The sequence below is a fragment of the Chiloscyllium plagiosum genome, unplaced genomic scaffold (assembly GCF_037043375.1).
Source record: "Chiloscyllium plagiosum isolate Xiang-an unplaced genomic scaffold, Cpla_swu_hap1 HiC_scaffold_1, whole genome shotgun sequence".
Classification (NCBI taxonomy): Eukaryota; Metazoa; Chordata; class Chondrichthyes; order Orectolobiformes; family Hemiscylliidae; genus Chiloscyllium; species Chiloscyllium plagiosum.
The window spans coordinates 90,512,755-90,525,086 of record NW_028270139.1 but is presented as its reverse complement, the minus strand read 5'-3'; the positions used below and the strand labels follow the sequence as shown (position 1 = coordinate 90,525,086).

Here is a 12,332-nt window from a genome sequence, read left to right as displayed (position 1 = left end):
TTCAATAAGTACCCCCAAAGTAGAGTTCAATATTTAAACAATTATTTTTAAAATAACTCATGAGAATTTATTTTACTACTGGCAGGCTTCGTACTGTTTGATCAAATAGAATATTTTATGGCAGTGATTTACATGGATACCTGAAACCAAATGCGATGGATCTTAGTCACAGATGAAACATAATACTCTAATGTCCATGGTCAATCATAAATAATCCCAGTGTGCTGCATATACTCATTACAACATCCCATCACCAACAGTTGACTCAGTTCCAATTTTCCTTTTCCGAGGCACCACTTTAGAACAACTTTTATCCCAAAGAGAACTTAATTTTGTTTCTATATTGGTTGTATACATATCTGAATTAGGAACATTTCTAGGAAGAACGCATGAGACAGTTTAAGGATTGTGAATCATCATCAAATTGAACATTATAGGTCAACAACTTTCTACTTACCTCAAGTTGTCTGCAGAGGTGATAGCAATTAAAGGAAGAGTCTTTAAGGGAAGCGTTGTTGGCCTTGGTATGTATTCAGTTTCTGACTTTTTTTCCCAATCATATTGTTCTGCTAATCTGAAGGATAAAGGTGGGAGCTGCAGAGCATGAAATGAAAGTCTTCGTACAACGTACGGTTCCATTTCCGATTGCACCTCTGAATCCAGGCTATCAGACTCTGAGATTTTGTCTATATTCTATATGAAGAAAAAAAAAATTAGTTGTGAATACCTGATTTGCCTTGGGTACCTCATTCAATTAATTATAAATTACATATTTTTTAAATAGGACTATAGGTGCTCCTCCTTTGACATGGGCAAGTATGCTATCTACGTCAACCACCTCCTTTCAATGTCTAGTTCAGTGGAATGGTATTAGTCTGCTGCTTAATCTGTGTGCATTATCCCTCAATAATGCCTCCTTAACCTACAACATGGCTAATGGAAAGCACTTTTTTTTTGGAGACGTATTGGTAAACGTTTTAATCCCTTTGCATAACAATAAGTTCATGTCTACTTTGAAGCCCCCGTTGTTAGATCAGGTATCCCTAAGGTGACGAGCACAAGCCTTAGGAGAAGCAAATTTTAATTCAATACAAAATAGTAATTTTTAAAAATATATTTACCTGATCTACAGTTAGGAAAAGTGGAAATGTTCTTCTCAATCCCAGTTTCAAAGAAAAATGTGTTACTGGCATACATCTTCCTCCCTGATCACTGCTATTACCTCAAAATCATCACCGCTGCATCTCCTCACCACAACTGTTGATATATGTTTCCTTCTAATGATCACAGCTGCTACCACGTGCCCAAGCACAGGTTCCTTCTTAACCTGATCATGACCTACCTCATATTTCTTTGTCCCCTTTTCATTCACCTACTTTGATCAATTATAAGCATTGCTTTAACATAGTCTCCAATTCTGCTGCATCAGCAAACTGTCTATCATAGTTCTGTTTATTGGCTCTATAATAATGACACCTATAGCCCAATAGCCATGCTTTTCTGACCTCAGTAATTCAAAACTTATTCCAGATAAGCATCATCTTTAGTCCCTGCTATCATACAGATATACCTTCACCACCAATTTCAGTCCTTCCATAGAAAATCTCTCACTCCTTGAAAGGTATTTTACATGAACTATCAAGACTCTGACCTCTTCATCTATTGCTTCTTTTACATCCCAAACCTCACTACAAATATTCTTCATTTGTGAGGCATCTGAAACAGAACAGCAATTTCATAAAGTTACTCTTTTTCCTAGTTTGGAACTTTTAGCCATGTAGACAGTACAGGTTCAATGAAAATTTAATCAGTGGCATGCAATCCATAAATAAATCAAAGCCCCTGTTTGAACGGATCTAAAATGATTTTATTTGTATGGTGGTTTATACAACATTTTTAAAACTCTGGTAAATTCTACTTTTATTATAAAGCAATTGATACACTGGGTGGATATTCCCCTCCTTTGGGTAGCCTCAACAACGATGAGGAAGTCGGAAAAATTCAGAGGAAATGAAAGGTCAGAATCTGGGCATTGGGAAAATGTCTTGTGATTTTCACCTTGAGCATTAAGTTGAGATTTCGGAATCTTGCTGTGGAGCAGCAACCACCTTAGTTTGCATATCATTAAAGCCCCAGCTCATCTTACTTACACATCACTTCCAATTCTCCTTTCCGAGAACTAGTGTCAGTTGTCAACAGGTAGGTCAGGGAATCCACTGGCTGCAACTTGCTTCATGCTTGTCCTAACCATCATCTGCTGCTTCTTCGTAACAACATCCCTGCACCCTCCATGATCATTATCCTTCTTGACTTTTTACCTATGCAAGTCAGCATCAGCCCCTACTTCCACAAACTCAGCTTCTTCCTTACGCTGATCATGACACACCACACACTGCCTTTCAAGCTTCATCATGGTCACTCAACCCAAAACATTAACTCTGTTTCTTTCTCCACAGATGCTGCCAAACCTGCTGAGTTTCTCTAACAATTTCTGATTTTGTTTCAGCATCCACAGTTCTTTGTTTTGTCATTCACCATAAAACTAAGCCGGTTCGTGACCCAACTCAGACACTAATACAGCCCTATAACACTTGATTTTGGAGCACAGTGACACTCATGACTTGTCTGCTTCTGACCGGTTACTTTGCATGTAACAGTGCACAATCATCTGATGGATTTACACAGAAGACATCTTATGGGCCTTATTGTTCACTCATTTTTAGTTATTTGGATGCTGGCAGCCTTCATATAGGTCAGGTTCATTTGTCTTTCTTAGCGTACACTTACTGACTTCTGCACAGACCTATACACTGCCAATCTCTGTATGGGATGCAATGCTTTGTAGTACATAAGGTCTTGTGTTTAGTTACAGGTTGTCCCCTAATGTGGCTTACGTTGCTTTTTAGCATGGATGGAGAGACAGGCAGCTTGGCACAGGGAAATATACTGAACAAGCAATGGGGTAGACAGGTTACTGTGAAGTACTATGCTATGTCAACGGTACTGCTGTAGCATGTGCTAGCAGTTTACACTGCAAACACACTTCATGTGCTTCAAGCAATTAGCCATGTGTGAAAGTCAAAGGGGAGTAATCCTTAGTTGGATCAAGGGGAAACCACAGTCAGTCATCCTATTACACTAAAGTGACTTGGTCACAGTAAGTCAGGTATTTCATTCTACAAAAGTCTGGGAATAAATGTCCTTGTATTTGAGGGACTGGGCCATGGTTTGTTCTGCAGATCAAGTGCAGATCAGTTACAGATTGCTCAGTCTGGGTGATGTGGAGACATTGTTCCAGAGCTAAGCCATTCTCAGCCAACGCTGTCCTCCCAGTCAGGCTGGGAGGTGATATTGGTTAATAATGGTTATGGGACAATCATGATGAACTGGGAAAGTGGATAACTCAGTTTGGGATGGCCTTCATTGTACTGGGTTGCTAAAGGAATAATGGCAATAGCAATTAAAAATAAAAAGATGGGACCTTTATGTGAATGGGTGGGGACTGGGAGTTCTGGAAGTGAAGTATTCAAACAGGTCACTGAAACTCTGGCCTTTTCATGGGGAGACTAGGAATTTCCAAAATCATGGGTTGTGTGTGTAAAGTTGGAATAAAATTGTGTGCAAAGGGACTCAATCAAAATAGGGGAAGACTGAAAGGTCATAAGGGTCATCAGTGAGAGACAAAAGGGAATATATAAGATGGCAGGAAATCTGAGCATTATGTGCAGCCTGAGGGTCACTCACAATGAAACAAAGTTGAAACCTTGGGATGTTGGAATGAAAGTCAACTGCAGAACAACAACCCAAAATCACTGCAAAGTGGGCAGAGTAATAGTTTTTTTTTACTCCTGGGCTAGAATAAAAGTTTAGACCTTGAGGTTGTGCTGGGGATCTTTACAGTCATCAGGCCTCTGCTTATTCCGTTATCCCACCCATCTGGCCTCAATTTGCACTTTGTTGGCAGGTTGGTCATTGTCCAAGAATGTGCATCATGAATTGTGGCTCAAGCACTCTTGACCGCATGATTATGAGAATTAATTGATTCCTTGTCATGTCACCTAAGCAAACATAATCAAAGGCACTAAAGGATGGTACCCGAGGTTTCTATTTCACAAACATATTCCATACCTGTGACTGGAAAGCAAAACATTGTAACTACCACAATCAAACACTGAAATATAAGTATGCAAAGGCATTGTTTGTGATGTAGAAGTGTGACTTTCCATCAGGCATGTTAACATGGTGGATTCCTGGCAAAATCCTATTCCAACAATGTAGTATTAAAATTTTGGTGGTGTGATGTACATTTGGATAAGTTAACATATCTCAAATCCTTCTTATGGAAGCATGCCAATGACCTCTTTGGGTAGTGTTCATGTCAGCTTTTGTGAGGGCACAATATAACGTTTTATTGTGATGCCCCCTGAGGGCAGAAAGGTTCCTTCAATGTAAAGATGTTCTCTTTCTGACATCCCCTCCCACAGATTATCTGCTCTTGCATCTGACATGGAGATCTCAGTGGCTGGCGTGCTTGAGGCGTTGATTCAACTCCAAAGTCAGCATAGAAAAGACAGCAATAACAATGTAGTCAGCAAGAGCAGTAGGAGCAACAACCTCCAGCAGCTACCCCACAGCCTCCACATGGAGGAGCAGCAAGTGACGATCCACCAAGGAGGCTGACGAGAGCCTCCAAACCAATCAGACCCCGCAATCATTGTACTCTCTTTCAATGAGTTGGAGGAAGAGCCTGATGAAGGATATTTAGGGTCATCATCAATGAACGTGTGCCCCCTGCACTTAGGAGGACTTAGTTAATTGCTCTACATGCTGTTAATAATCTATTCAAGGGTCATAAGCCTGACAGGCATTTAGCATCACTAAGAGGAGTGTACAGATAAGGAGCCCATTGTCGGACACTACACCATATTAGGCAGGGGGAAAGTTACTTCGATTCTTTGGACCACGGTATTAAGGATAGAGTGATCTGATTTGGTTAGAGGTCAGGGACAGAAAGGTACGACTGTGGGTGAGATAGTTAAGGGGACCCAGAGGACAGGACTGGAGGAGTCTCTGCAATTGTCCAATAGGTTTGAGATTTTCTCAGACAGCTAGCATGAGAGCAGGGGCATAGAAGAATAGGTAAAATGATTTTGACGCTATGGTATAGGAAGATATTCAGGTAAGGGCAGCAACAAGGAATGTAAATGTAGATGATAATGCAGGGAATTGACACGGTTGTCTGCAGCAAAGAGCAAGAGTCCATGTGTCTGTGTTGCCTGCGCAGTACCAGAGTTTAGGACATCTGCTCAGGGCTGGACATGACCTTGCAATGGAAGGGGGAGGATACAGTGGGAGTAGGCCATGTCAGTGCCAATGGCATAGGTAGAACGAGGAAAGTATAAGAGTCTGAGGAGCTATGCTCTACAGTAGAAAGCAGGACCTCAAAAGCTTACAATCCCCATATCATTGACTGTGCCACATGCAAGAGAGTTCCAGTTTACAAGCTACTGACATTTCATACCATGCCATCAGGATGGTCATCCCTTGAACCATGCTGGGGCCTGCGTTCTTTCAAACCACACTGCTTGGGAAGTCGACAATTTACAAGTAGGGTAGAATAAAAAATCCTTTTATTGTCATGTGTGCTCCATTGTAGGAGTACAGTGAAAAGCTTTTACAATGTCTGCCTTCTTAGGGCGACAACTTAGGTACAAGTACCTAGGTACAATTCTTGGATATAGTAGATGAATAAAAATAGTTGGTTTACTTAGAGTTGAAAAGTAAGTTAAAAATAGGACATTTTTAAATGGTTGATATTACAGTAAGGTGAGAAATTTCAAATAGACATTATAGTGTGACAGCTCAGCGCAGGGCCTCCGCAGGTAGTCTGATTGCCCGCGCCAGACCCCAGACCAACAGTCATCCCTACTCCGCTCCAAGCTCCAGCCCACTCCATACTGGCATTCAGCTACTCCAAACTAAGTGCCAGGACTGCCTCTCTCACACTGGTCTCTGTCGGGACTCGCTGCCCGCCTGCTGCTCTGGGGCTGCTTCCCCACATGTTGTACCAGGCTGACTGCCCACACTGTACCAGGGCTCGCTGCCCACATGCTGTGCCAGGACTCGTTGGTTGCAGTGTTCCGGGTTCATAACCCACACACCGCTCCAGGGCTCGCAGCTCCAGGGACTTGCTGCTGGCGCCTGCTGCTGCTCAAGAATTCATCTCCAGTGCTAATGGAAGAGGAGACGTAACAAGGAGAAAAAAAGAAGGAAAAGGAAAGAAAAAGAACAGGCAGAGCAAAGGAGCTCCAGCAGGAGTGTACTACTCTGCCTCTGTCTGCAGGCAGGGGATTAAATGTTGAAAACTGTGATGTCTCAAGGAGTAGAGACAAAGTAAGAGAGTAAAACATTAATCTGGGAAATGAGGATCGAAGAAAGGCAGAAAGAGGGCAGAGAAAATCAAACCAGAAAAACATCAACAATTAAGATTAGATGTTACAAAGGTAACAGACAACATGAAAGGATCTGTACCTAAACATGTCACATTCATTACAAAGTAAAAGTTAAAAATCACACAACACCAGGTTATAGTCCAACAGGTTTAATTGGAAGCACACTAGCTTTCGGAGCGACACTCCTTCATCAGGTGATAGTGGAGGGCTCGATCGTAACACAGAATTTATAGCAAAAATTTGCAGTGTGATGTATCTGAAATTATACATTGAAAAATTAATTGTCTGTTAAGCCTTTCATCTGTTAGAATACAGTGATAGTTTCACTGTACAATGAAACTATCACTGTATTCTAACAGATGAAAGGCTTAACAGACAATCAATGTATAATTTCAGTTATATCACACTGCAAATTTTTGCTATAAATTCTGTGTTACGATCGAGCCCTCCACTATCACCTGATGAAGGAGCTTCGCTCCGAAAGCTAGTGTGCTTCCAATAAACCTGTTGGACTATAACCTGGTGTTGTGTGATTTTTAACTTTGTACACCCCAGTCCAACACCGGCATCTCCAAATCATTACAAAGTAACTAATTGTAAATGCCAAATGAAGTAAATGAATCACGTATTAAATTCCATCTGCCAATTCTGTGTCTAAGTCGCCAATCTATCGATATCCTGTTGTATCCTTTCACAATCGTTGGCACTATCAGCAACTCCACCAACCTTCATGTCATCAGCAAACTCACTAATCAGATCAACCACGTTTTCTTCCATACCATTTATATACTACAAACCACCAAGGACCTAAGACTGATCCCTGTGGAACACCACTGGTTACCGGTTGCCATTCTGAAAAACACCCTTCCCTCACTACCCTCCACCTTCTATGATCAAGCCAGTTTTGTATCCATCTAGCCAAACAACCCTGAATCCCATGTAATTTTAGATTTTGTATCAATATGCCATGTGGGACTTTATCAAATGCCTTACTAAAATCCAGATAAACTACATCCACAACCCTTCCGTCATCAATTATCTTTGGAAGTTTTGAAGAAGTGACAATCAGGTTGGTGAGACATGACCTTCCCACACAAAACCATGCTGCCTGTCACTAACTAGTCCATTTTCTTCCAAAGGTACATGTATCTTGTCCCTCGGTATCTCCTCCAAGAGCTTCCCCACTACAAATGTCAAGTTCACTGGCCTATAATTTCTTGGATTATCCCTGTTTCCTTTCTTAAACAAGAGAATAACATTGGCTAATCTCCAGTCCTCAGGAACCTTGCCTGTGGACAAAGAGAATGTGAAGATATCTGCCAATGCCCCAGCTATTTCTGTCCTTGTCTCTTGAGTAACATGAGATAGATCCCATCTGGCCCTGGGGACATGTCTACCTTAATGCAATTTAGGATACTCAAAACATCTTCCTTCAATATATTGACATTCTCTGGAGGATTCAAACATTCATCTCTGACCTCAACATCAGTCATGTCCTTTTTCTTTGGTGAAGACTAATACAAAGTACTCATTAAGGATCTCTCCCACTTCCTTGGCTCCACGCATGGTCTTGAGTGTGTCTGTCCCTTATTACCATCTTTCTTCTAATATAGACGTAAAAAGTATATATGTTTACCTTATATTTCATAATTAGCCCACTCATTTAAGGTTTTATTACAAGCTTTTTCTATTTTTAATACATAGGTGTCTGATTTGAAATGGCTTCAAACATCTTCACTCAAAATGACACTATGGGCAGTATCTTATCTGAAATCGACAACTCTAATTTTTGGCAAGCTTCCTGGCAGGTTTCTCACCGGGTGCTGAGTGAGTTTTCTAATGCTATAACTCCCTAATTCGCTTCTTTAAATGTACATCACTGTCCCATGTTGCTGCACCCATGCCTTCCTCCCACTTCACCACTACTGGACTATTGAGAGATCATTGGTGCTGATGCCAAATTTGAAGCCCAGCCATGCGCACCTGGTTAAGCATTGGCAGAACAGAGATGCCCTTCACTATGAACACGACAGAAGACAATCACAAACCAGTGCTTCTTAGGGCACATGCCACACAGTTACCAGTTAATTGCATATAAAAGTGCAGATTCTTACATCTGCAACAAAGCTGCACAACCCTGAGAGTTTCAGTGCTACTTATTCCCCAATGCACAGAGCATCTTCTCATTGTTCAATGTGAGTCCATGAAAGTCTTCAAACAGTTCAAAACATTCATTTGTATTCGGCAACAGCAGAAGCGACCAATAAGCAAACTGACATTAGCTGCATTTGGAACAGGAACAGACTGCTTAGCTTTCACACACCAAAATATTTACACTTGATGAATGATCATTGCATCCAGTTGTCATTTATTGGAACTGGTGTCAATTAAGTCTGTCTAATTTGTCACATTTGATACTGCATCACTCCATTGTGCAGAAGGTGATGCTCCTTCTGTATTATCTGTTCCACACAACTGGCTACAAGTGCTCTCTGAATTGTTTCTTGGTTACTCAATTTTGTCCACAATAAAGTTGTAAAGATAATGAAATGTTAAAATGTTAATGAGTACTAGCAGTTGGCAGCCTGCTTTGTGCTAAAGCCCAAGGATTAATTTTACCCCAAGTGCATACATAGATTTTCAGCGTGCAGTCAGAACCGTCTGAAGATATGCAGTTTGCAGAATTCCCCAGCATGCACTGAGGCACATCAAAGGAAGTTGAAAGATAGACCATGTATCATTTCATCAATTCGAGAGTTTTGCTGCTTTTCACAAAGTTAATGAAAGATATCAAACTTTCATTACTTCAAGCAAGTGTTAAATTAATTAATTAGTCATCCTTTTCTGATATGAATTCATCTCAGAAAAACAATGGGAACACTTAGGTACAGAATCAACTGAGAGTGTAGGCGCTTCATCAATTGTTAGAAGAGAAAACAGAAAAATATTAAAAAGATTTCATTTAATCAATGAATGTTAGTGGATTTCAACAAATACGGGTGCCATGGGCAACATTTTTAAAATTCATTTGTGGAATCCAGGCTTCACTGGCTGATCTGCATTTATTTCCCATCCCCAGTTGCGCTTGACAAGGTAGTCATGAGCTTCTGCCTTGAACCATAGTCCATGTGCTATAGGTTGGCCTCAAGGCATTTCAGCTGAAAATTTTCTCTACCTGCCATATCAGGACCATTGCTAGGCCTTTTTACCCATCAGCATATCTTAGAGTGCCTGTTTGCTTACCATACAGCATGAGCTGCTTCTCATAATGAAGGATGCTCTCCACAAGTAGAAAGCTACAGGGTCTACTTGGTCAAATGTGAGAAATGATAACCACTTCCAGGTCTAACTAGAAGAGTCTCCTGTATTTCACAAGATGTAATTTACTGCATGTCAGCCAGTTATAGTTTATATTGATTTTCAGGGGGTTCCCAATTTCTAAGTGTCCGTCTTACAAACATACATACTTATGAACATGCATACTTATGAATATGATCCCATACAGGATATAAACTTTTAAAGATCTGATATATGAACATTTCCTGTTCTGCATTGTGCTTCACATTGTGAACAAATAACTTATGAATAGACTCCAGAGCGGAAGTCATTCATACCCCCGGGACTGCCTATAATAGACACTGTTATGACTTTGAGGAGGACCCAATGTTAGGTCTGACTGTTTTACGCTCCTGTACTGTTCCACCTACAAGTCCATAAGACATCATTAAAGTTAAGAATGCTCATGGACAGACTCCTGGGTATTAACCTTTTCAGACTCATTTGCAAAAATATTTTCTTTTCATTATTCGGATTGCATTTGTGCATGTAATTACTTTTAACATTCCCATCTGCACTGCACCTCCCTCAAATCTCTGACTTTACAAATTCAGATGACCTGGAGGCTTCATTATTCTCCTGGAAGATGCTCTATTTGCTCGTAGAAGACTGGTGATCTGCTGGGGCAAGGTCATTGCCTTTGAATCTTTTCCTGACAATCTCTGGACTACAGGTCCTTTTAACTTGAAGGGCCTTTAACCTGACCTTTAATCTCAGGGAGTTCCCTTCAGAGGATGTGTTTTCTACTGAAGCAGGCAATTTCTTCTATGTGTATCCTAAATCTCTGAAATGTGTAATTTCTTTCTGCCAGTATCTTGAATTTTTGGACGTTGGTTTGTCCTGTCTCAGTATTGGCTTCTATGGAATTGTTCACTCGACATGGTCAATCTACATCAGACATTTTTTATTCCCAATCCACCAGCGGATTCATACCGAAGCCTGCTAAATGTTTGACATGAACATGCTGAGTACTTTGGAATTGCTCTTTTGCCCTCAGCATTGGTAAATTTTCCTCAATTCTGCTGTTTGAGTTTGTTTCAACTAGGCATGATCAATGGTACAGTGATTAAAGATTTTTCCTGAGAAGTAAAAGAAATTTAATATTCTGCTGGAAATTGCTTCCGTTTAGGTGCTTCAGCAACATCAGATTTGAATCTGTCATAGCTATTCATTCATCTTGCCAACTGTGTTGCATGCTGAGCTGTATCAGTTATAAATTCATCAATGGACTAAATTGACTATCTCATTGCTTGCTTCTCTTCATAACCCTAGCTGGCTCTTAGAGTCTGATTGTTCTTCAATATTGACAGCAGTGGGAAACATTTGTTCCAATCCGGTAGATTCATAGATTGCCAATTCATTTACTGTATGAAACTCTTTTTATGCCTATGTAACTAATCTCAATATTCATGATTTGGAGATGCCGGTGTTGGACTGGGGTGTACAAAGTTAAAAATCACACAACACCAGGTTATAGTCCAACAGGTTTAATTGGAACCACACTAACTTTCGGAGCGACGCTCCTTCATCAGATGATAGTCTCAATAGATTTACCGTTTGTTTAAGTTCTTGGAGTTTAAGCAGCCTAATTAAATACATACCTTCTGTTCTTTGACCAGCTGTTCCTCGATGAGTTTTTGGTTGCCTTTAAATGCTGATCCAACCAGAGATGCATAATTCCAATGAATGACTAAAGATGTGTGAATTTAAAAGACGTTTTTTGAGAAAAATGTTCTTCTACTTCAAGAAAACATCTTCACTCAAAATGACACTATGGGCAGTATTTTATCTGAAATCGACAACTCTAATTTTTGGCAAGCTTCCTGGCAGGTTTCTGACCGGGTGCTGAGTGAGTTTTCTAATGCTATAACTCCCTAATTTGCTTCATTAAATGTACATCACCGCCCCTTATTGCTGCACCCATGCCTTCCTCCCACTTCACCACTACTGGAATATTGAGAGATCAAATATGCTGATGCCAAATTTGAAGCCCAGCCATGCGCACCTGGTTAAGCATTGGCAGAACAGAAATGCCCTCCACTACGAACATGACAAAAGACAATCACAAACCAGTGCTTCTTAGGGCACATGCCTCACAGTTACCAGTTAATTGCATATAAAAGTGCAGATTCTTACATCTATTGCCATTGAGCAACAAAGCTGCACAACTTACTCATCTTTAGTCTGAACCCTGAGAGTTTCAGTGCTACTTATTCCCCAGCACAGAGCATCTTCTCATTGTTCAATGTGAGTCCATGAAAGTCTTCAAACAGTTCAAAACATTCATTTGTATTCGGCAACAGCAGAAGCGACCAATAAGCAAACTGACATTAGCTGCATTTGGAACAGGAACAGACTGCTTAGCTTTCACACACCAAAATATTTACACTTGATGAATGATCATTGCATCCAGTTGTCATTTATTGGAACTGGTGTCAATTAAGTCTGTCTAATTTGTCACATTTGATACTGCATCACTCCATTGTGCAAAAGGTGATGCTCCTTCTGTTCTTCAATGTCCTCCTCTTCTTTCTCAGAGGACAG

The 12,332-nt window shown here is 40.5% G+C and overlaps 1 protein-coding gene across 3 annotated transcripts in view; it reads right to left on the bottom strand.

Moving 5' to 3' along the window:
* The window catches only part of pde4d (phosphodiesterase 4D, cAMP-specific), a 1,351,522-nt gene that overhangs the window by 1,113,691 nt on the left and 225,499 nt on the right, over positions 1-12,332 (bottom strand). For all 3 annotated transcript variants that reach the window (XM_043689292.2, XM_087988820.1, XM_087988837.1), the window contains one exon: positions 458-693. In XM_043689292.2, the coding sequence (XP_043545227.1) occupies positions 458-693 (236 nt within the window). The remainder of the gene's footprint in view (positions 1-457; positions 694-12,332) is intronic.